Source organism: Polistes fuscatus, unplaced genomic scaffold, assembly GCF_010416935.1.
Source record: "Polistes fuscatus isolate 324 unplaced genomic scaffold, CU_Pfus_HIC Scaffold13, whole genome shotgun sequence".
Lineage (NCBI taxonomy): Eukaryota > Metazoa > Arthropoda > Insecta > Hymenoptera > Vespidae > Polistes > Polistes fuscatus.
In genome coordinates, this window is record NW_025113031.1 from 4,262,778 (window position 1) to 4,286,578 (window position 23,801).

The 23,801-nt window shown below is 26.1% G+C and overlaps 7 protein-coding genes across 8 annotated transcripts; 4 read left to right on the forward strand and 3 right to left on the reverse strand.

Annotated features, from left to right (window-relative positions):
* Positions 1–228: 228 nt before the first annotated feature.
* LOC122513972 (cytidine deaminase-like) lies at positions 229–2,691 on the reverse strand. Its single transcript, XM_043630534.1, has 2 exons — positions 2,106–2,691; positions 229–633 (listed from the first exon to the last, which is right to left on the reverse strand). The coding sequence occupies exons 1-2, from the start codon at positions 2,143–2,145 to the stop codon at positions 230–232; spliced, it is 444 nt and encodes a 147-aa protein (XP_043486469.1). The 5' UTR covers positions 2,146–2,691; the 3' UTR covers position 229.
* Positions 2,692–2,724: 33 nt separating this feature from the next.
* LOC122513969 (Fanconi anemia group D2 protein homolog) lies at positions 2,725–9,125 on the forward strand. The gene is made up of 15 exons (XM_043630529.1): positions 2,725–3,821; positions 3,911–4,184; positions 4,271–4,630; positions 4,711–5,071; positions 5,306–5,733; positions 5,810–5,901; positions 5,997–6,171; positions 6,250–6,507; positions 6,580–6,907; positions 7,018–7,330; positions 7,414–7,620; positions 7,739–8,036; positions 8,120–8,337; positions 8,478–8,686; positions 8,792–9,125. Exons 1-15 carry the CDS (start codon positions 3,023–3,025, stop codon positions 9,020–9,022), a joined length of 4,551 nt encoding a protein of 1,516 aa, XP_043486464.1. The 5' UTR covers positions 2,725–3,022; the 3' UTR covers positions 9,023–9,125.
* On the reverse strand, positions 6,602–10,491 carry LOC122513971 (transport and Golgi organization 2 homolog). Its single transcript, XM_043630533.1, has 5 exons — positions 10,153–10,491; positions 9,771–10,020; positions 9,451–9,669; positions 9,167–9,369; positions 6,602–6,776 (listed from the first exon to the last, which is right to left on the reverse strand). The coding sequence occupies exons 1-5, from the start codon at positions 10,292–10,294 to the stop codon at positions 6,739–6,741; spliced, it is 852 nt and encodes a 283-aa protein (XP_043486468.1). The 5' UTR covers positions 10,295–10,491; the 3' UTR covers positions 6,602–6,738.
* Positions 10,492–10,852: 361 nt separating this feature from the next.
* On the forward strand, positions 10,853–12,935 carry LOC122513970 (solute carrier family 35 member G1-like). Of its 2 annotated transcripts, XM_043630532.1 has the most exons (4): positions 10,853–11,374; positions 11,492–11,613; positions 11,686–11,787; positions 11,860–12,935. In XM_043630532.1, the coding sequence occupies exons 3-4, from the start codon at positions 11,688–11,690 to the stop codon at positions 12,732–12,734; spliced, it is 975 nt and encodes a 324-aa protein (XP_043486467.1). In that variant the 5' UTR covers positions 10,853–11,374; positions 11,492–11,613; positions 11,686–11,687; the 3' UTR covers positions 12,735–12,935. The 2 variants fall into 2 exon arrangements, with proteins under 2 accessions (XP_043486467.1, XP_043486465.1); XM_043630530.1 differs by having other exon boundaries at positions 10,855–11,374; positions 11,686–12,935.
* Positions 12,936–13,728: 793 nt separating this feature from the next.
* LOC122513758 (uncharacterized protein KIAA1841) lies at positions 13,729–17,553 on the forward strand. Its single transcript, XM_043630230.1, has 9 exons — positions 13,729–13,841; positions 13,955–14,840; positions 15,116–15,499; positions 15,570–15,836; positions 15,926–16,220; positions 16,472–16,700; positions 16,851–17,112; positions 17,175–17,365; positions 17,430–17,553. The coding sequence occupies exons 1-9, from the start codon at positions 13,751–13,753 to the stop codon at positions 17,528–17,530; spliced, it is 2,706 nt and encodes a 901-aa protein (XP_043486165.1). The 5' UTR covers positions 13,729–13,750; the 3' UTR covers positions 17,531–17,553.
* A 734-nt stretch (positions 17,554–18,287) lies between these two features.
* On the reverse strand, positions 18,288–21,596 carry LOC122513759 (lymphoid-specific helicase-like). Its single transcript, XM_043630231.1, has 7 exons — positions 21,398–21,596; positions 20,931–21,304; positions 20,170–20,738; positions 19,488–20,092; positions 18,959–19,356; positions 18,618–18,879; positions 18,288–18,411 (listed from the first exon to the last, which is right to left on the reverse strand). The coding sequence occupies exons 1-7, from the start codon at positions 21,501–21,503 to the stop codon at positions 18,326–18,328; spliced, it is 2,400 nt and encodes a 799-aa protein (XP_043486166.1). The 5' UTR covers positions 21,504–21,596; the 3' UTR covers positions 18,288–18,325.
* A 692-nt stretch (positions 21,597–22,288) lies between these two features.
* Positions 22,289–23,314, forward strand: LOC122513887 (small integral membrane protein 12). The gene is made up of 2 exons (XM_043630403.1): positions 22,289–22,406; positions 22,959–23,314. The coding sequence occupies exons 1-2, from the start codon at positions 22,353–22,355 to the stop codon at positions 23,199–23,201; spliced, it is 297 nt and encodes a 98-aa protein (XP_043486338.1). The 5' UTR covers positions 22,289–22,352; the 3' UTR covers positions 23,202–23,314.
* Positions 23,315–23,801: the final 487 nt, after the last annotated feature.

Below are 23,801 nucleotides of genomic sequence, written 5' to 3' on the forward strand. Positions count from 1 at the left end.
TGTGTGATAAATAAATGAAGCGCATCAACACTTCATATTTTACAAAAACAGTTTACATTGCATTAATTTTGTATGTAAAAATATATATTCAGCCTGTTCAACGACGCATTTCAAATAATATTTGTATATATATAATATCATTAGTTATTATATATAGAACCTCATTTTTATGTTTGTATTTTAATCTTAATTATATCGCTGAACTATGTTGTAAGATAATAGAAAATATTTAATTTTTCATATCCATTTGACTGAATGCAAAAGGAAGTAAATCATTTATTGTAGTCCGTAATACATCTTTCATATCCGATCCTGCACAATAAATAGGTATATTTCCAAACTCAACGATAGCTTGTCGACACATACCGCAAGGCGTAGTTAATTTATCTTCTAATTTATCCGCGATTACTGCTAATACTTTAAATTTTTTATTCCCTTCTGATATTGCTTTTGCAATAGCTGCTCTTTCAGCGCATATTCCAACAGGATATGATATATTTTCTACATTACAACCCTTAAAGATTGTTCCATCGGTACAAAGTATTGCAGAACCCACTTTAAATTTGCTGTAAGGTGCATACGCATATTCTCTTACTAATGCACTTTGTTTTATTAACTCTTGAATGTCTGAATCTATAAAAATAAAACAGATAATAATAATAATAATAAAATAATAATAATAATAATAATAATAATGAAAAGACAATTTTTCAGTTTTTAAAGTTTTAACTTTTTTATCTAGTAAAATTTTAATTTATATTGAATATAATATTATATATTTAAGTTATACTTTTTATTAATGATTTATAATCAAACGATTGGAAATAAGACACACACATACACACACACACCATTGTATATGTAACACTGAAATAAATTTGTACATACATAATAGGAAGAGAAGGAGAAAACATCCAATAATCGCTAAAATAAATGTATTTGCGTTTGCGAGAAAAAGTTATCTTATAAATATATATATATAAATATATTTATAAAGCAAAATAAGATTTTTCTTAGATGACATAATCGTAAAAGGAATTCCTGTTTTTTATTGAAATTAATTGTCAATAATATATACATGCATATATGAAAGTTTATAAAAAAAAAAAATAAGAATAAAAATGTACATTCTCAATATCTTCGGTGTAAATAAATTATTTACAAAATTGTTAACATTTTTATTATGATGATTATGCATATTATTATTATTATTATGCACACACACGTATCATGCAGATTTATTTTATATGCAAAAATTTGACTAATTGATTTAATAATTGTAACAATTATAATATAATCATATTTGTCCTTAATCTTCTTCGCTCTTTTTTTTTTTCTTCGATAAGATTTCACATATTTTTTGCAATAAATTATAAATAAAATATTAGATTTTATTTATATAATTATTTATATGTAATAAAAAGATTTAAATGTTATTATTTTATCAGAAAATTTGTTTGAATACGCATATGGTTAAAGATTTTATTAAATTGTGAAATAAAATCTACGTAAGAATAATAAATCAAATATTTCAGATTAATCGTACAAAGGTCATTCGTTGATAAAATAATTTAAAAAAAAAACTACGTGTAATGAGAGAAACCTTATTTACCGAATAGAGACTGTTTTCATAAATTAATCGACGCAGATAAACCTGTTATTTATCAACAAGACGTGACCTTTAAAATCCAACTTTTATAAAAATGAAACACCGGTTCTAACAATTCTAATAGAAAATAATTTATAATTTATTCTTTCGACTTACAAAATATCATAAATTTTCTTTTTTTCTTGATCATACAATATGATTTAAGAAAGTTTTCAATTATATTTAAACAAACAGATTTGAATATACGTTAACAGTAGCGTTTAAATATTAGGTAAATTAACATACAAAGTATTAAATAAATATAAATTTACTGACATTGATAATAAATTAAAAATAATAGATTTTTATTGCATGCATGTGTATAAACATTTAAAAGAGACAAATAATATGAGAATAATCGAAATTCAATGGGTTTTAACATATACAATTATTTCTCAATAAGTTACTGTGTTAAAAAGAATATTATTAAAAAAAAATATCAGTGTCACATAATTACCAAGTGATTTAAAATCAACTATTTCTCCAATTGGATTCATTCTGTCGTTGTACGCACTTGATTTCTTTATTTAAATATTTTTCTTTTTTTTTTCTACAAATGAATAGTGAGAATGAATAATTATTGAAGATGGCTGAGAACACAAATAATATGCCAAGTAAATCTTATGTGAAACTGATATAATGTACGAGTCTTACGTCAAACCGATATAACATACTTTGGATAAGACATCAAATATAAACAAAATGTATGTAAGTGGTACAACCAATGTTATATGTGAACAACACATGCTGCCGTTGTTGTTATTCACAAATTAAACGAACTTGAACAAATTTCAAACCATCATTCAAATGTAGTTATACTTTTTATTTCTTTTTATTATTTATAACCTTCTATATTATATTTCAAATAAAACGATCAAAGATAAATAGCAGCACAGTTATACATCTGTGGGAATGAATTTATTAAAACGAAAGTATTTTTCTCATTGTGCGATTAAATTTATTGTTGTAGTTTATTGTTTTGAAAATAATTGCGTATATACGAAAATGAGAGGTTGGAAAAATTCCTATCTCTTTAGTTATTTTTTTTAAATGATTATTTCGTGGCAGCACTGTCGCGATAATGCGCCATCTAGGTTATTTTGTTATAACTATAAAAGTCACTAGTTTTTACTTTTGCATAAAAGTGTACTTTTAATGTTGCCGCCAAAATTTATTCAAAATAAATTAAACGATTAACGTGACATTAAAACAATAAGAAGAATATTATAGTATATTACGTATACGTGAAATTAAAAAAACTTTTTAGTTATTTGTTTGTTTCTTTAAATAAACATTTATGATCTACAATGAAACGTTGATGATATTGAAAAAAAAAAAATACAATAAATAGGAACAAATGATAACCTAATCGTAATGGATAAAAGAAAGATCCGATCTAAAGGAATTTTACATAAAAATGTAAATGTAATTTCAAGTCAAGCATCAACAGATAATTATATTATCGACGATGATCAAACGAGTAATGAATTAACATCACGAAAACGTAAGCTACCTGTTTTGGATATATCAAAAAGTAGAACCAAGAATGAATCCAATTTTTCTTCTTTATCTCAAAATGAAACAATAGCAAAAAAAAGAAAAAGCGATGTAAATCTAGAACAAGAAATAAATAAGCTTTCTAAATATGATAAACATTTAAATATACCTGATACAATATCACAGAAAAGTAAGCTTACTCAACATGAAAATTATTCAAATACAATTGATACGACATCGAAGAATAATAAACTTACTCAAAATGAAATATATTCGAATGTGACAGATACAAGATCGAAGAAAAGAAAGCTTACTCAACATGAAAATCATTCGAATACAATTGATACGACATCGAAGTATAATAAACTTACTCAACATGAAAAACATTCAGATATAACTGATACGACATCGAAGAAAAGTAAGATTTCTCAGCACGATGAACATTCCAATAAAAATAAAACAAGATCGAAATCAAGTGTTAGGAAAACTCCTCTCAAAGCAAATCAAACTTCTAATGTTTTAGAAAAAAGTAACAACGATATTGTCGTACCGGAACGAAGTAGAAATATAGAAGAAGATGTTAATAAAATAGAAATAACTAAAAAAGCAAAATTATTCATTGATTTTATTAAAGAATGCGGTATTAAATTACTTTCCAATGGCACGCATAAGTTCGGTAAGTTTTTTCTTCTTCTATTTCCTTTATTACATGATATATAATAAATATTATATTATATAATTACATGTATCTTATATTTTTTGTAGATCAAGAAGTTTCAATAATAAAACAAAATATGAAAGATAAGTTAAAAAGTAAAGAATATCAAAAACAAGAAATTATAAATTCATTAGAAGAATTTATCGATAAAGAACAAAATTTCCAAAGTATTTTATCCGATTATGAAGTATCATCTGATTATCGAAGCTTCGATCATATAAGTAATACATGTATCGTAAGAATTTTATTGCAAGTACAAGAATTACAACCCGATATACATGTATTCTTTCTAAATAAACTGAACGAATCTGTTTTGTTAGCGTAAGTGATATTATTTTATGAAAAATTTTAAAATATATTATATTATATATATATGTTAGATTTAAATATATTATTATATTTTACAGCGAATCTATAGAAAAAATACCTTGGGCTCGACTATTATTGCAAAAATTTCGTTTTTTAGAAATTATTGTCGATCCGGATGAATTAACTAAATGTTTCGAACAGCTTTTAGAGACTTGCCCATTTTGGTTTCAACGGGAATTAATTCCATATATACCTGATATAGTAATGGAAGTACAACATCAAGCTATTGCTGAAATTCTGAATAAATTAATGGATGATAATACTGAACTGATAGATACAGTATTAGACTGTATTAATAATTTAACACTTGGAAAAGAATATTTGAATGATTATAAGGATAAAGTATTAGAAATGTTGAATAAACATTTAAAAACAAATTTAATACCTGCCATTGCTAAGTATACAATATTTTTAAATTATACAATTTCTAAATCAACATGAATATATATCGATGAATTTATTAATGTTTATTGCGCAGATTTATTCTCAGCGATTGTACAACGGTGGAAGCGTATAAGAAAATATTATGCGTATTACGCAATCTTGATATGCAGCCTCTTCACGGTGAACAATTTGAAGATTGTTATAAAAGTCAAACGATTATGATCCAAAATATTAAAATGAATATTCTACTATCAAAGGATATGATATCTGCAGCTTTGATGATTATAAAAAAAGTTACGAAAGATCCAAAACCAATGGATATAATATTATTACTTCTTATATCGCCTACTGGATCATCAAGAAAGAAAAATGTTGATGCTATTTTAAAACAACACGTTCGGTCTGGATTTTACAGATTAAGTTTACTTCAACTTTTGTATAATAATTATAAAGAGGTAAGCAATTTTGTAATTAATTGAGCTATTTATTTTGATAGCGATCTAAGTCTAGTTCTTATTTTTTCCACCAAATGTTTCTTATGACCATTAACTTCCAGTTGTAGATGATATTACGGTCAACAACGACAAAATATTAAAATAGACTTAGGTCACTTTCAAAATAAACCGTTCAATTATAAATTCATTTCATTTCCTATAGTCTATTTTATACAAATAATTTGTGATTTGAAGGTTGTACGAGATTTACAATCATCCGCATTACAATTAGCAAGCAATTTGTTGAAAGCGGAGGAAAGAATTTATGTTGATTTTGCTATCGAATGGTTGAGATTACAGTTTCTCAGTCAAAAAGATGCCATCCATAAGCAACGTGAAATAATAGAAAAACTTATTTTGCTTATGGGTAATAATGATCAAACAGCGAGGAATGCCCTTAAAGTATTGTGCAAAATGGCAGAGGGAAAAGAAGAAAAAGAATATTTGTATAAACATTGCAATCATTTGAGAATTCTATTAGAGAAAATAGATCATTTTGGTATAGAAGAAGTTGGCACGTTAAATGACTTATTACACAGTTTATGTTCAAGTACGCTGGCAGATACTTTACGCGATGATTTATTTATAGTATTACAAAAGCAACTTTCTGCCATTAAACCGCTGTTAGTATTATTACTCTGACAATTATGACAATTCTGCATAAATATTATTGTATTTCTTTTTCTTTTCTTGTTATAGAATAAAATGCAAAGGAGTTCTTGCAGCAGTAATGGCAATAAAACATATGGCATGCAAATCAGACACTCATATGTCTGCTCATAATTTATTCAGTATGAAAAATTGATATACTTTATATATTCTGTTTTTTACTTCTCTTTTTCTTTAATTTTTTTTTTTTTTTAACTTAAATATCTTTTTTCCATAGAAAAAGTTTTACACGCAGTAAAATCATATCCACGTTCGCAGGCATTATTTTATGATCAACTGGCACAAGTTATTTCACAAACCGAATCTATTAATGAAGAATTCCTTCAATACGTGGTTGCTTATTTACAAAAAGAATTAATCAATACATACATGGTTAATAAATCAGATTATAAGTAAGTTAAATTTATTAATAAACGTATGATAATTAATTCAGATTATATTTTTATTAAATATATTGATATTATTTGCAGCGGTGAACTTATACCTAAATTTGGTTTGAATAATATTGACGACGAGCCACAGAATTTGGTATTAAATTTTAGTAATAGAAAGTACGGAGCTATTGTGCCTATTACGTTTAGATTATTAAAAACCTGTTACATGAAGCTCAGTGAAAATGGGAACTTGGAAGAAATAGATTCTTTGTTAGGATGTTCCATTCTAATGCCAGATAATTTTGATGTACCGGAACCTTTAACATTAGATCTTGTAATATCTTGTATTAATTGGTGAGTAGATATTGCAAATCAATAATAAATATTATTTAATAATTAATTAACATTTAGATATGTTGTTTACAGGTTTCGAGAAATTATAAGCGGCTTTGTAACCCAATCGCAACCTTTATTACGAAAACAAGTATTAACACGGTTAAACGATTTAATGTCTTTGCAAGGAGAATTAAGTCCAATGTTATCCTTATGCGATTCAAAATATCAACCATCGCCATGTTATTTTCATCATTTCCCACCACCACCCTTTTTAAAAGTTGAAAAAACTATAAAGAAGAAAGGAAAAAAGAAATCATTAGAAAAAAGTGTAAATACATGTGGCGAACAAGGAAGTTGGGAAATGGGTTCTACGCTGTGCTTTAAAAATCCAGCCTATTTTAGAAAACTCGATGCCAAAGTATTTTCTCTCTTTCATATGTTTATATCTTTCTTTATTATTTTATTACAAAATAAGTGTTATTATTTTGCTAATTCCTTGTGTGTATCTCTCTTTTTTTCTCTATTTAGATAATACATTTACTAGATTTTAAATTAGATTTACATGCATCTCCAAGAACAGAAAGCATTTCAATATCCCAAGTATGTTTTATTGTTAAAGAAGTTCTGGGAATGTTCGAAAATGATCTTAATGAAGTATTTGTGAAGGATATTATAAATTTGTTGCCAAAAATATGCGAGAAGTTACATGAAATTGTAGAAGAACTCAGAGAAGAAGACGTCGATGAAAAAAGAGAAGCAGCAAGATTGATATTATCTCTTTTAGCAACAGTTTTCAATTGGAAAGAATTTCATAGTGCTATTTATAACCCATTACTTCGTGGTACAGTATATATTGTTTTTATATTCCTCGTATAAAAATACATTGTATTTGTTACAATAATTAATCATTTTCATACATTTCAGAGGGATTAAGAATATTAGCTTGTCAACAAAATGATTCGAATTTAACTCTTAAATCTTGCAAAGAACTTGTTACTGAATCATGCAAATATATTGAATCTTTATCTGATATAGCCACAAGAATATCAATCAGTGTTGCTCTTATTACAACTAATCAATCAATAATGAAACATTCAGAAAGTTATATGCTGGAGCATAAAGATAAAAATGGTAAAACATATATAATAATAATAATAATAATAATAATGAATAATAAAATAAATATTTTGAATTATGAAATTAGTAAAAAAAACGTAATGTATATAATTTATATAATTTAACATGTTAGCGAAAATGGCATTTGGATTTTTATCTTTGGACTGGTCTAAAGATAAACACGCTGGTCCTTCGTATAAAGCTGCTGTTAGTACATTAATCAAAAGTTGGATTGATTATGAATTATCACCACTCGATACGATAACTATGTTATTGGAATGGTTACCGAATGAAGTTACAAAATTAGAAAAATCAAACGATTACTTGGATAGATTGCCATCGATAAGTAGAAATAATTTTCACTTATTGTATAAAAAGATATTCGATGGTATGATTAAAGGTGTGAAAATATCTTTATCTACAGCTACCAGGTAAAATGAAAAATCTATACGCACATATATATTAATTCAATAATTTTGGATAACTTATTAAAGATTGAATTTTTTTCCTTTAGAGATCCTGAAAGGATACAAATATGGCTAGATGTTGGAACGAATGTTCAAAAAATGGTACAAATATGTAAAACATTGAAGACAAAAACTAATATACTTATCTTCTTACGATGTATGCCTCTCCTTTTACGATTATTCTTAAATTCTGGTATACCAATTTTGGAACATAATTTAAAATACCAATCAGATGATATAACTAAATCAGTAAAATTGATGCAAGGTATATATACATATGATGTATAATCTTTATCAACTGTAGCACGTACTAAAAGTTAAAGTGTATTATAATGCATTAAAAGAGAAACAAATGTATAAACACATTTAAATATTTAATTAATTATATTCTACTGCGTATTGTAGTTGGTACAAAGTATTTGCATGCAGTATGTTGCGATGGGATGGAAAAAAAAGACACGATATTATCAAAACATATACCCGCAGCAAAATCTGTCCTTGAAAGATTAGTTTATAGCGTGAAAGGAATGTTTGTACTCAACAACAGTTCTACAGCATTTTGGATGGGAAATCTTCTAAATAAAAATTTAGAAGGTCAAGAAATACTTTCTCAGGTATTTTAACAATTATGTTCTAATTAAATACAAATTATTGCAATTCAATATTTTCTTCAAGATGCAAAAATATATCGAAAAGAAACTAATATATTTTATTTGTAGGCAACATCATCCGAAGAAACAACGTTACCAAGCATTGATTCGATTACGAATGAAACATCAAATATATCATCGGAGGTATTACAAAGTGATTCAAGTGATGAGGAGAAGTCTATAGAAAATATGGAAGATGTTAATGATGATGATGATGATGATGATGATAATGATAATGATAATGATAATGACGATGATGATGGTAAGTATTTCTTTACTATTACAAATAAATTGATATAAATGCGTGTATCTGTATCAATATGCTAAAAACTAATTAATCATCTCATTTATTAATCTACATATTTATTTTCCAGACGAACCGATATAAGTGTTATATACTATATTAACATGCAACCAATTATCAAAATCAGTTTTTCTAATTACCAGTTAAGGTATAGTTAAATAATTGCCGCTTCCACGATAAATCTGGCATAAGAGTTTCTTCCACAAAAGTTAGTTGATTCAAACCATTAATCATTAATATAGTATGAGTTCTTGTACCATAATCAGGAAGAGAAACAAAAATAGAACTTAACTCAGCATACTTATTTGGTGATCTTTTTTGTAATTCAAGATCCGGTAAATGTCTATATAAATGATAAATGATAATAATATAATAGTTTTAATATTAATATACATCTTAAAGTAAAGTATATTATATTACATACCTTTCTTGTAACTTTAAAAGTTCTAAAAGATTTTTTATAATATCATTTTTCTGCGAAATTTTAACATTACTGACAATACTCGCAAATTTTTCTTTTCCTACTTGAACTTTTTTATAAGGACATTCCATTAAACTATTCCCAATGCCTATTACATCATCTTGACACATTTTTGGTCCCAATGAACTTGAAGAACTATTCAAGTAATACACATCTGTGGTACTAAATGAAAACGAGAGAAAATAAAGTTATGGTAAGAAATAATTTTGATCTTAATAAATTAGTTAACAATCTTAATAGATAAACGAAAGATAGATACATACTACAAATTAATCAGAATTAAATTAAAATGATTGTAGCTTTGAGTATTTTGATTTTCTCGATGCAATTTTTCTAGATAACATTCTGCAGAATCATTAGAAGTAATGTAATCATTAACTAAATTTCCACGACCCTTTTTTGGAGTTGGAGTTTTATCTGGTTCGTTACTTAGATTTAAAATAATACCAGCTTTTCCTTTTTTTGATAATGCGAACCAAGTACCACCTTCTTTACCAGATTCCATGTCGATACCTAATAGCAGTAAAAAGTAAGAATATAATAAGATAAAAATTACTATAAAATATGTTGAAAGAAAATTAACCTTTAAGTAAACAAAAATATATATATACATTTAAAAGAAAAAACTATATAATTGAAATATACCTCCTAAACACGTAGGATGTTTTTCCCAATAATGCGCAGGCAAAGCTGGACGTTTAAAATATTCATCACGATTAGCAGCAAGGATTAGCCGATAAGATTCAGCATCGGCATTAGGATTTCGATAAATAAATAAAATACACATATTGCCTGTTGCGAACTATTGGAATGATCTATGAGTACATTTGATCTACATTCTTATATTTAATAGAGCATAATTATTTGATTGTTATCTATTGCTTCCGATAAGATAAAGTCAGTACATATTCATAAATTAAGATAATATCTACATAATAGTATAATTAACAATTAAGATCATTAAAATTAATAAACACTTCTTATTTCATCTTATTTTAATAAGTGTATCATAGCAATTTATTGTAATTCTCAATACATTCATAAAAATATTTAAGAACAAATATATATATATATACTTAAAGAAGTTAATTTTTGAAATATAAACAATTAAAGATAAATTATAGAAGATAAATACTTTAGCTGAATCTTGATTGGATAATTTTTATAATTATTATTTAATGTAATCCAATCAAAATCTCGTAGAATTCCGCGTCACCGATTGGTTAATTTTTTTAAAATTAACCTTCATCTCTTTATCTCTTATCTTTTTTATCACATAAATATATGCATTTATTTAGAAATCAAAAAAATGACGTAAAGTAAAATCTGATAATAATAATAATAATAATCACTCGAAACTCAATTGGTTTGTCTGCGCATGCGTAAAAAATACGATATTTGCGTCACAAATACTTTGGAAATGATTTCGGAATGCTTTTGAGTATGAAAGGAGTTACGAAAGTTAAACATTGATTAATAAATTCTTAATGATTCTATTTATCTGTGTTAATATGTGAAAAAAGAATTTGAAAGTAATGATATTAATTAATTTAACAAACAAACAAATAAATAAAATGTTAAGAAAATGTAATGTAACATGAAGTCTAATTGAAATCACAGAAGAATAACCTTTTACCAAGATGACACAATTCATTGGCACGATATTATGAATTGATAATTAACTTAAACTTGGTGGTTGAATGATAATTATCAAACTGTAAAGAAGATATATATTTTACTAAAATTATTCTATGATTTAGTCTTCTTTTTTTTAATTATTCCACAATCTAGTCTTATAATCTAGTCATTATTAATAATCATCATAGAAGTTTTTATTCTCTGCAACAATGATAAATGGGATGATTAAGTGAGTGCATTTTATAATAGTAATATATGATTAATATTTCATATATTAGAAAATAAATTTATGTTAGGAAATGACAATAATCATCATTCCATTTAATAAATCCTCATTTCATTACAGTGTCTCTATTAATAAATATTTATTATAAAAATATAATATAGTATAATATATAATATAATATATATGTGAAACTCAATGAAAGTTAAGGTTTAACAAGTTTGTATCAAGGCTCATTTCTAAAGGTATTTATATTAATTACATATGTATAGATGATTATATTTTTTAGATGATGATATTAAATGATCTTCTTTTAGATATGTCAAAACACGTCGAGTTACAACATTTAGTTGACGAAGATGTGGAAAGTAATACGGCCTTCCATCAAAAGCAAATTTCATCCCCAATTTGTAAATCATGTCCGTATCTTGGTTTAGTACTAGCAACACTTTCATCTTTATTTTTCTCATTATGTAGCGTTATTGTTAAAGGGTTAGTAGAAGTTAATCCGATGGAATTGGCAGCATTTCGATTCGTTGGGGTATTATTACCAGCAATACCAATTTTAATTTACAAAGGTGAACATCCGTTTCCCAAAGGACGTAGGATAATGTTAATATTGCGAAGTTTTGTAGGTACAACCGCTCTCATGCTTAGTTTTTATGCTTTTAGACATATGCCGTTAGCGGATGCTTCCATTGTAGTATTTTCCGTGCCTGTATTTGTAGCAATATTTGCGAAAATATTTTTAAAAGAGCCTTTTGGATTATTTAACATATTGACCGTATGTTTAACATTAATCGGAGTTGTTTTAATAACTCGTCCACCGTTAATATTTGGAAATACCATAGAATCTCTATCGGATGGTAATAATACATCGGAACATGCAAATTTATGGGGCGCAATAGCTGCATTTTCTGCGACTTTATTTGGTGCTAATGTTTACGTCTTATTGCGCGCATTAAAAGGTCTTCATTTTTCTGTTATTATGACAAATTTTGGATCGCTCGCTCTAATACAAACTGTTATTATTTCTTGGGCAATCGGTGCTCTTTGTTTACCTCGTTGTGGAGCCGACAGATTGTTGGTCGTTGCTCTAGCATTATTCAGTTTTGGTGGTCAAATTTTACTCACTTTAGCTTTACAAATAGAACAGGCTGGTCCTGTCGCTATAGCAAGATCGACTGATATAGTTTTCGCATTTTTCTGGCAAGTACTCTTTTTCAACGAAATACCTAATAAATATTCAGTAGGTGGTGCAATCTTGGTAACAAGTTCTGTTTTATTGATAGGATTAAAAAAGTGGGCTGTGTCATTGCCTGACACATCCAATATTAAAAGATCATTGAGCATATTAGCAATGTAGTTTAAAAATGCGAGATAAATTAATTGATATGAAGTTTTTGAATAATTTTGAAAAACTGCGGTTGTTCCTATAATATATGTCACAATTATGTTTATTGTCCTATGGTATCTTATATTATATGTATATGAATATTTTCAAAATACACATTTGTTTAAACATAATATATCTACCCGTTATATTATGTAGACATATTTTAATGAATTTGTCAATTACTTTTTACAAAAGATATTGTGATACCAAATTTATATTGGATTTAATATTAAATATTAATTTTAATATAAATATTTTTAATGCTAATAGTATTTTCATTCTTCGAATATTTTCAATCATTAGCATAGTGCTATTTATTATAAATTTAAATAAAATATTAAAATAAAAATTAAATATTTATTATAAATATAAATTTAAATTTGATATTCAAATTATTGTTTATTTAATGAAGTTCATTTTGTATACTTCATAATAAACTGCATGAATTATTTTATAAAATTTGTCAAAAACAATTTGACAAAATATATGATTATTCTTTTAATATTCAATTTGCGATAATAATTTATAAATTAACATTTATATTTATAATAAAATTATTATTATTATTATTATCACGAGAGATTGGTAATACTAAATGTATTTTTGATGTTACTCATAGGATAAAGTTTGATTATCATGTTGGTAGGATTGTTTAAAAGGCCTAAAGTGCATTTAAATTTCATTGAAATAACCAAAACAAACTAATCTCTTCAAAATACATCGACTGGCGGTATCAGTCAGCGATAAAAATCGATTTAATTGTTCTATAATGTGGATAAAGTTAAACTATTTATATTATGTAATATACTTTAAAATTCGTCGTTTATAATAATGAATATACAATTAAAAATTAGAACAATTTAAAATTGACAAAAAAATAATAATAAACGATTCTCAATCATTTATCAAAATTTATAGAAAATCTACAAATTATTAGCATTATTAATATTATTATTATTATTAATATTATTATTATCATTATTATTATGTTAAAAATGGAATTAAATAAAAATCGAAATGTAATATCAAAAAGACATTCGTGTACATTTTTAACATCAAATTCTGCTGATAAAAAAGGTACAAATTAAAATTTATTTGTTATTGATCGTATAAACACTATGTTAATGATATTTTCTTCTATTAATTATAAATTTATTAATACTTCATATTGTTTATTAATCTATTGAAAGATAAATCTCAAGGAAAAACAGAACCGAATGAAAAGAATTACGGATTATCCAAGGATATATACAATATCAAGAATAATAAATATCCCAAATTAACTATCGGAATGTTCTTTGAATTTATGAGAACTGCGTATCAAGTCAACGACAGTTTCGAAGGCTTAGCCGCTGTTCTAACAAATAAAAGCGAAATAGATTGGAATAAATTGGCAAAAATTAATTTAAATTTGGATATGACCATCAATAATAAAAAGTCACCTAACGACGGTCGACTATCCAATGATTTTAAATCTAACCCATTTGAAAGTTCTAACAATGAAATCTCGGATTTAACAAAAGCGCTGAATACGTGTATGAACAAAAATACAGAATTCTCTATACCAGAGATAGCGAATAATAAAATTGATAATAATTTACCGTTACCTTCGGCTACTACTAATCAATACAAACAAGAAATAAAACCTTTACAAAGCGTTCATGATACTGAATCGGTTCTATTTTTGCGAACTGTAAATTGTTCCGAAAAGCAAGACCAATTGCAAAATACAAAATCTAAAGAAAATAATATTAAGGATAAGAATCAATCGTTGGATCATTTATCATACGTTGAACTATCGAAAGCTAAATTAAACACGGAAGAAAAAGAACATACTTTAACGAATGTAATGAGAAAAAATTTGAGTGATATATTACACGAAGGATTGTTAGATTCTATATTGCCATATATGCTTCCGAAGCCTGTAACATCGCAACCTATTATTAAAAAACCTAATGCCAGTATAGACATCAAAAAAAGTACTTCTTTACCCAACAATATCGATAACGGAATAATGACTAATCTATCAATATCTAAAGATAAAGAAAAAAATAAGCAAAATAAAAAAACTGCAGAGTTAGTATTTCTCTCATTTAAATCTTGCTTTTTGGTGTTATCGATTTATATGATAATATTATGTAAAATATTAAGAGCACAATTGAAAGATTCTATGAACAAAAATTATATATGTTATTTAATATCGATCTAAAATATATTTATATTCCATATTTATTTATTTTTTTTTTTTGAACAATTTCATTTTATTACAAAAGCGCACTACCATTAATTTTTACAGATCAATGTATTCGTACAATTTTATTTTCTCATTTTTGTTTTATGTTTATCATTAGTATGACAGAAGTAGAAATTCGTGTATGTGACGAAGGAAAAAATATGAAGAAAGAATTCCGATGTCCTCAAAAATTACTTATACAAAAAATGCATTATTTTGCTGGTATAACGACTAACAAGAAATTAGAAGAAATGGATATATCTGTTCATTGCGATATAGTTATATTCGACTGGTTAATGAGATGGGTTAAAAAAGATATCACTAAAAAATCTGAATGGCCTATTTTAGATGCAACCAATGTTATTCCGATAATGGTTTCCGCATCCTTTCTACAAATGGAACCGTTAATAGAAAATTGTTTGCAGTATTGTTACGACAATATGTCAGATATCTTAAAAACATCTACAACTTTAACGTGCCTGAACGATAATCTTCTTACAAGGTAAAAAATATATATTTCATATTTTCAAACGATTAACTTTTAATATTTTCATTATATTTTATATTATAAGATTGGCTAAACTATTTACAAATGAGGATATAGAAAATTTGCAAGATAAAAAAGATAAAATTCAAAGCCAGTTGTTCTGCCAGTTCATCGTGTCGTTAATAGAAATTAATCCAGATAATAAAAGAGGACATTATGGTTCTTTGGCAACTTTGTTTAAATGTGGTAAATGTAATAAAAACGTAGTTCAATCAATTTCTGATTTCATTCCATGTGTTTCAACCGCTATGCAAATAGATAATAAGGGGACCATTCATAATAAACATACAAGGTAACATTGATGTATTATTTGATATATCAATTATTTTATGTAATTATAGAAAAGAAAAGAAACATCTGTTTTTTCTGTTTTTGTTTTAGAGATTCAACTTGGTCATTAAATGAATATATTACTAATTTGCGCTTAGAATTACGTTCATGGCGTAAAGTATATTGGAGATTATGGGGTGATTGTCATTTTCTCTTTTGTCAATGTTGTAATACATATTTTTCGATTCACCAAATGGGTTGGTGTTGTTATCATCCTGAATGCCCACAATTTTTTGTTAATGAGCATCAAAGATCTATGCCATTTCCATTAGGCAGATATCCCTGTTGTAGTCAACGTGCTTACAGATTTGAAGTTTTACCTAATCAATATGGTTGCAAATACAAGGTCCATAATTTACTATTAGTTTTTTTCTGATTATCATAGGGTATCATTTAACACGTTCCGTGCCATGTGCATCACCAGTGGTACACGTAGTCATATTTACTTAATGCGCTAAACATCAAATGGCTTGAACGACAAGTCAGGCAAAAATAACTTGGCACGGAATGTGTTAAAAATGATATGTTTATTAATTATATGCTAATTTATATTTATTTCTTTATTATACTCTTTATTTTTTTTTTTTTTTGGATTAGGAACATGTACCAAACATCAAAACAGAAAATGACATGAACATATTGAACATTTTCTTAACGTATAAAGATATTATATCTATAGAACCACCTCAGTTATTTTATCCAGAAAAAATGGTAAGATTAGTACCACACGATTCAAGTATTCAACCAGGAAAATTAATCTGTAAGGAAACAATGTGGTGGAACGGTTTAGAACTTGTACCACCAAGACCGCAACTTGGTCTATTAGGTACAATAAAATATTATAAAATGTTTTTATAAGGAATAAAGAAATGAACAAAAATATGTTTATACAACATAACACATACAAACTCTTGTTATTGTATAGTTTGTTAAGGGACAAATTGTAGATGATATTAAATATTTTCTATAAATATAGGTAAAATTTGGAATGGATCATTATTCCATAAGTCTACTCAAATAATAGATTTAGACAAATCTTTGCAAAAAGATTATCATCAAACAATGGACAAAACTTCGACTAGTTCTTCAGTTACATGCAGCGAAGACGATGAATTGGAAATAAACAATGATGATAATACGGATAATGAATCATGTGACAGCGAAGAATCATCAGTATGGTCCAGTTTAAAAACAATTAAGAAATCAAAAAAGAAAAATAAAACTACAACCATCAAAAGGTGTTGTAATAATATTTTTTTCTTAATTTTCTATAAAGTATACTAATTCTGTTAATATATAGGGAAAATAGTAGATGTTGGAGTACAAATTTAATGATAAGATATAATCAAGATAATCAAAGAGATTTTGAAGAAAGAATTAATGCGCAAATGATTTCGCTCTTAACAAAACGAACATCCGTAGAACACATTTTATTAGCAAAATCATATAACAGACAACGTAATCAAATTTATAAAAATATTCTACCAATAGGTACGTGCTAATTTAATTTATATATAATACGTACTATAATATATTATACTATTTCTTAAAACAGGTGGAACTTATATAAGATTAGAAGCAGAGTTTCGTGATCAATTGGCTCACACTTATAAAAACTCTTCGACGGGAAAGAATGCGATGCGTTTTAAAAAATAATAAATTTTATTCGATACATTTTACATGTTTTTGTATAATTTCTAATACGAATTAAACAATATAAAAAAATATAAAAAGAGACTCTACTTATAATGTTTTAAATTTAATTAACACATTGAGTGCGGCATTAATTGTGGTATACTTTCTGCTCAGGCGGTGGCGAGTGAGTATTTTTAATACATGCCAATCTCAACACCACATCTTTATTTAAAATATTTTAATAAAGTTCAATGAAAGTTTAAGACAATGAATGTTTAACGCACCGATGTTGACCATCAAAAAGTTCGCTGTCAGTCCCTTGGGACTGATGCCGCCTAAATGGAAAGTTCACTGTTAGTCCTTAGGGACTAATATAACACTTAAAGTGTTAATCTAACATGGAATGTCAAACATTTATAATTATTAATAATATATAATATAATTATTATTCACAATTGTTCATAATATCGATTGAAAAGTATTATATTACCACGTTTATGCAGAAAAATAATAACTTATCGTATTATATATTAAATCATTAATCATTTAGAAACAAGAAAAAAAAAGAAAAGAAAAAGAAAAAAAAAACAAAAATTTTAAATATTTTACCATAAAATTAAACAGAATTTGATTGTTTTCAAATTCAACAATAATTCGTTGTTTAAAACATACAAAATAAATACTTAATAAATATGATGCTTATTGACAATAAAATAGATGAAAATTCATTTTAATATTTGTACGAGTTTGAACTATGGTTTTATAAAATTAATATCTTTGAAAAATTGCTATATATTTTAGTTGAGTTGAGTATAATTAAGATTCGTTTGTATTAATCAAATTATTATTACATGCCAGATCACTTCTATCCAATAGTTCATTGAGTTCTGCTTCCGTGAATACTAAAAAGAATTATTGTTTGTATTTATTATCTTTTTTCACATAAGACATTGTATTTTTTATATTAGATATAAAAAAAAACATAATGTGCATTTAGATCCGTAAAAAATATTTAAATTTATAAAAAAAAAAATATATTTTATTATATATTATATTTTATATAGCTGTAGATAAAGTTAAATGTAAAAAATAATGTATAGAAAATTACTATTTTCTGAAGATGTTACGGAAGAAGATTCAGTTGATTCTAAAAGTTGTTCCAATTCCTTAATCATTTCTTTAGTACACCTATTTATCGAATTAGAAAAATCTTTAGATATAACCATCTTTTCCAATAATCGTTTAGCATGAGCACGTGTAACAATTGCTTCATCGATTGTTCCTTTAGTACATAACTTATAAATTACAACAGGACGGGTTTGACCGATCCTATGACAACGTGCCATCGCTTGTATATCTACTTGTGGATTCTAAGAATATTATTTACACTGAATATAATTTTACTTTCAAAATTGTGTATAATGTAATATATAAGATTTAAAAACATACCCAATCACTATCATATATTATCACAGTATCAGCGGCAGCAAGATTAAGTCCTGTTCCACCAGCTTTCGTAGAAATAAGAAACAAAAATACTTTAGAATCTCTGTTAAATTGTTTAATCCTTAAATCTCTATCTTCTAATTTATCTGACCCATCTAATCTAAGATAAATATAATCTCGTAATGCGAGATAATCTTCTATTATATCGAGTATCGTAGTCATTGTTGAAAATAAAAGAACTTTATGTCCTTGGCTCTTCAACTTAGCTAACATTGCATCCAGCACCATAAGTTTGCCAGAAGATGTGATGATTTTGTTTTGATTACTTTTTGGCATCATAGCTAAATCCAAAGGCTTCAAAAGCAAATACGGATGATTAACAATCTTTTTATATATGGTTCCTGAAATATCATAAAACATATTCATTGATAAAACTAACAATTTAAATTATTTATTTCTAAAAACAATATACATATAATAAATATATGTATATCTATATAATTTTACATATAATTTTTTTGTAATTATTTACCCTTATTTTTTAAATTTATATTGAGTAAGAAATCACGATTCTCATCGGTTACATTGATATGTCCTTTCCATAAAGCAAGATTACTTTTTGCCACATCTGTTAATTTATTTTCTTCTTCCGATACAAAAAATGTTGAATCATTTGAATTATTGTAGACATTTTTTAATACGCACTTTCTTTTAGGTCTAATTCCATTTGGTATATCCAAAATAAATTCTTCTTTAGGATTTTTACTACTAAGGCTAATATTCAAAACTGCTTTATACAACTCGCGCTGCAAGCAAGTAAGCGGAGCGTAAACAATAACTTCTTTTTTAGATGGAATATTAATATTGACTTCTGCCTTTTCGCGTCTTAAAACAAACGGCTTCAAAATATTCCTCAACGCTGACAAAACTTGCTTTTCTTCTTCTTGTTTTAAAATTTTTTCTTTACCATCCATGCTCTGCATTTCCTTAACGTTAAACCAGGATTCGAAGACAGTCAGGTCGTTAAATATATCTGGTAATAAAAAATTAAGAAGCGACCACAATTCGGCTAGATTATTTTGAAGCGGTGTACCAGTCAATAAAAGACGGTTCATAGATTTAAATGTTCTTAAAATCCTATATAATAAAATAAGATAAAATAAGATATAATAAATTAAGATATATAGTATATATTAGAGATTTTATTAACTTACCTTCCTAATAGACTTTTATAATTTTTAATTCTATGACCCTCGTCTAAAATGATATATCTCCAATTTTGATTGGAAATAAAATGACTTTCTTTTATCGGCGTTTCAAATGTGCACAATACAATAGGTGGTGTTTTATATCCATCCATAATATGATAAGATTGGATAATTTTTTTATAAAGAGTTTGTCTTTCAGATCGTGAACCATGAAATACTACAACCGGTAAAGACGGGGCAAACTTAGCAAATTCAGAAATCCAATTTGGCAATGTAGAAAGCGGTACAATTATTAAATAAGGCCCAGATTGTCGCTTCTCTATAAGATGACATATCAATGCTATTACTTGAACTGTTTTTCCAAGTCCCATTTCATCCGCTAAAATACCATTTAATCCATTCTCGTAGAGTACTTTTAACCATTGCAACCCAGTTTTCTGATAACCGTATAAAGAACCATTAAAATATTTAGGAAGGTCAATAGTTTCTTCTTGACTTTGAGTATCAGAATTTAATAATTCATCTGCTATTTCTTCTTCACTTAAATTCAATTTATTCGTTATTTTGCTTTTCATCTAAAAGAGAAATTTTAAATATTAAAAAACATGCTTTAAATTCCTTCAAATGTAAAACAAAACGTGGGCGTATTTTATATTATATAGGGTGACCTATAAAATTGGTGTCTTATCAGGAGGTGAATCTATATAAATAACTGTATTTTTGTATGTACTGTATAAAAATTGAATTTGAAAACACCCCGTGTTTACCTTGGTAGTAACAAATTGTCTTATATCATATTCTTGTTTATCATTTTTTTTCTTTTTTCTCTGCGGTGGTATATTTTCATTCGTAACCAATACTTCTTTCTTTTCATTTTTATTATCCGTCACTACTTCCAATGAAGTAAAAGAAATATTTTCCAGCAAACAAGTAGCATAAAATTGGCTTTGAGTTAAAAGATGCATCAAACGTTTATATCTTTGTTCGTGTAATTCTTTATCATATTTTTCCTGTGCCATACGTTTCTCTTCAAGTTCTTCAGCAATCTCTTCTCGATTTCTCTTTCGTTTTCCAACCTTAACTTCAAGTAAATTATCATATTGTTCGGTATAAATTGCAGTTTTATCATCGGACGATTCACCTTGAATAATAATAATTATTATTATTATTAACATGATGAGACCAAATCATTGTCAAATCTTACATGTTTGAAAATGACATTAATTATACTAACTCATTATATTTGATGAATCATTATCATTTACTGGATTTTTTATATCATTGGTGTTATCATTGTTGTTTTCTTTTATGCTTAAAATATTCATATTAATTTCCTCCATTTTTCAAAGATACACTAAAACAAAATTAGTCAAATTTCTTTAACAAAGAGATACAGAAGAAAACATTTGCCGGTAACATTCCCGCCAAGTTTAAAGATCAAACGAAATTCCCCATCGATGTATATTATCTAGATAGTCAAATATCACGCACGAATCGTATCTTGATTACGTAATTATTATTATTATGTATTGTTTACAATTTTTTATGGACAAAAAGTTAAGTGAAAAAGTCACTATGTGATAAAGTACTGCTATTTGTGGATTAAACCGTTAGAACGATCAAGAAAAAATACCAGACTGTTAAAGAATATTTTTAAAAATAAATTAGAACGCGTTATACAATAATATACTTTCGAATATATATTTGAAACGATATCGGTTACTTCTAGTAATATGTAGATAGTGCTAGTGTAGCATCTGCTGATTGGTTAGCGGTTGCATGATCGTTTTGAAATTTAAATTTTTCGCAATGCGCAGATACGTCGTTAAAAAAGATGGCGCTGATGTTGAGGCGCCAAATTTAACTGTTAAAAAGATGACAGATGAAAAGCATATTTAGCATTGCATGCCTTACGTGTTTCAGTTGGGAAGAAAAGCAAATTAGGCTTTGCTTTACTATGTAACGATCCAGAATTTATTAAATTTAAACATTAATTATTTCTTCGTTATCATTTTTTTTTAATTTTATACTCTATTGTTAATTTTTATTATATCAGTATTATAAACTAATCTATTATTAACTCTTATTTTGTTGTTTTCTTATTAATAAATATCAACGCCAATAATACTATTTTCAAATTTGCGTATAGTAAAATATCACGTGATAATAATAATGTTCGTACACGATTGATGGTTATAAAGTGTTTAAATAAATATACATTATTATTTAAATATATAGAACAAGTACGTAATTTGAAATAATTTAAACATAATGTTTTTAAATCAATTAAGATAATAATCGATTATTATAACTATAATGTACATTTATACGGTATCATGGCGCTGTTGTGTAAAAACGCATAAAGATAATTTTAATAAACTAATAAATAATTGATGCAATAATTTAAAAGAATTGTCAATTTGAAGAATTTCAATTGTTTAATAATTATTGTATTATTTTCAAGTAATTAATTAATGTATGAAACATTTTATTCTCTAGCGTAAGTTTTAGGTTACATTTATGCATGCATACATACACATATGCACATACACGTTCAGTATAAATGTGTTCGTGTTCTTTCATAAAACAACAATAAAATAATCATCTCGTTATAAGATACTATTAATAAATAAAATAATAATTCTCAAAAGTCTTTCTTTTTTTGTATTTGCTCTTATAAATAAAAACTGTTTCATTATTCACGCACATATACTAGTATAGATTTAGAAATCAATTCTGTATAATTGTAATAAAAAAAAAAGAAGAAATGAAAATATACATGTCTTCTATTTCAGATGATGTGGTCCCTAATAACAAGAATTGTTCATAGAAATATACCATACATAGCACTTCCATTTGGTTGTGTTATCGGTTTTATTGGATACCATATAGAAGGATTGATATCGAATAAATATACACCTGCAACTGCACCTGTTAATCAACAACGTCAAGAGAGATTATTAGAAAATATAGATTCTACGTCTACTAAAAAACATAATCCTTTAGATGTTAATCTTTCACCTTCGCTTTCTGACTGATGTATATATGAAACAAATTGAAGTATTCATATATTTCTTGATCGTTTTAAATGCTGATAATCTAATGTGTGCATTATGTAATATATATACATAAATATAATAGTACAAGTTAAGCCATTTTTTAATTATAAAAATAATTATAATAATATACCCTATATATTTAAATATTATTTTGTAAATTTACATTCGTCCTGCATATTTTCTTTTTCTTTATTATCCTACAAATGCAAAGATATCATATCTATTATTCAATTTTAATTGAATAATCTTATTTTTGTATTTTTATGGTTTAAAAAATTAATCACAACGCAGTCACATATTTTTAGAGTAATTTTAATATATTTTGTTTCATGGTTATTATTATATATCTCATTTAATAAATTATGCGTTTAATGATTTTATTAATATAAACCAAGTTTGGTCCGTGCATATTTATGCATACGTTTGTGTTAAGTCACATATATACATTTAAATATTTTCTAATTTATAATTTTCAATATTGAACATAATCTCTTAAAGAATCACATTATTTTGTTAGAAATAAATGACATAGACATAATAATAATACGATACACATATTCATTATTATCATTACATTCA

What these genes read in the sequence shown, in the direction of transcription:
- LOC122513972 (XM_043630534.1), bottom strand. Translation starts at nt 2,145, where the DNA reads ATGAATCCAATTGGAGAAATAGTTGATTTTAAATCACTTG. An exon ending in AGTTGATTTTAAATCACTTG is followed by an intron (nt 634 to 2,105) that starts GTAATTATGTGA and finishes TTATTTTTATAG; the next exon opens with ATTCAGACATTCAAGAGTTA.
- LOC122513969 (XM_043630529.1), top strand. Translation starts at nt 3,023, where the DNA reads ATGGATAAAAGAAAGATCCGATCTAAAGGAATTTTACATAAAAATGTA. An exon ending in CAATGGCACGCATAAGTTCG is followed by an intron (nt 3,822 to 3,910) that starts GTAAGTTTTTTC and finishes TATTTTTTGTAG; the next exon opens with ATCAAGAAGTTTCAATAATA. An exon ending in TTAATACCTGCCATTGCTAA is followed by an intron (nt 4,631 to 4,710) that starts GTATACAATATT and finishes TTTATTGCGCAG; the next exon opens with ATTTATTCTCAGCGATTGTA.
- LOC122513971 (XM_043630533.1), bottom strand. Translation starts at nt 10,294, where the DNA reads ATGTGTATTTTATTTATTTATCGAAATCCTAATGCCGATGCTGAATCT. An exon ending in ACATCCTACGTGTTTAGGAG is followed by an intron (nt 10,021 to 10,152) that starts GTATATTTCAAT and finishes TACTGCTATTAG; the next exon opens with GTATCGACATGGAATCTGGT. An exon ending in ATTTAACTATACCTTAACTG is followed by an intron (nt 6,777 to 9,166) that starts GTAATTAGAAAA and finishes TCTTCTTTATAG; the next exon opens with TTTTTTCAACTTTTAAAAAG.
- LOC122513970 (XM_043630530.1), top strand. Translation starts at nt 11,688, where the DNA reads ATGTCAAAACACGTCGAGTTACAACATTTAGTTGACGAAGATGTGGAA.
- LOC122513758 (XM_043630230.1), top strand. Translation starts at nt 13,751, where the DNA reads ATGTTAAAAATGGAATTAAATAAAAATCGAAATGTAATATCAAAAAGA. An exon ending in CAAAATAAAAAAACTGCAGA is followed by an intron (nt 14,841 to 15,115) that starts GTTAGTATTTCT and finishes GTTTATCATTAG; the next exon opens with TATGACAGAAGTAGAAATTC. An exon ending in AATATGGTTGCAAATACAAG is followed by an intron (nt 16,221 to 16,471) that starts GTCCATAATTTA and finishes TTTTTGGATTAG; the next exon opens with GAACATGTACCAAACATCAA.
- LOC122513759 (XM_043630231.1), bottom strand. Translation starts at nt 21,503, where the DNA reads ATGGAGGAAATTAATATGAATATTTTAAGCATAAAAGAAAACAACAAT. An exon ending in TGATTCATCAAATATAATGA is followed by an intron (nt 21,305 to 21,397) that starts GTTAGTATAATT and finishes TTATTATTCAAG; the next exon opens with GTGAATCGTCCGATGATAAA. An exon ending in GACAATTTGTTACTACCAAG is followed by an intron (nt 20,739 to 20,930) that starts GTAAACACGGGG and finishes TTTCTCTTTTAG; the next exon opens with ATGAAAAGCAAAATAACGAA.
- LOC122513887 (XM_043630403.1), top strand. Translation starts at nt 22,353, where the DNA reads ATGGTTATAAAGTGTTTAAATAAATATACATTATTATTTAAATATATA. An exon ending in TATTTAAATATATAGAACAA is followed by an intron (nt 22,407 to 22,958) that starts GTACGTAATTTG and finishes CTTCTATTTCAG; the next exon opens with ATGATGTGGTCCCTAATAAC.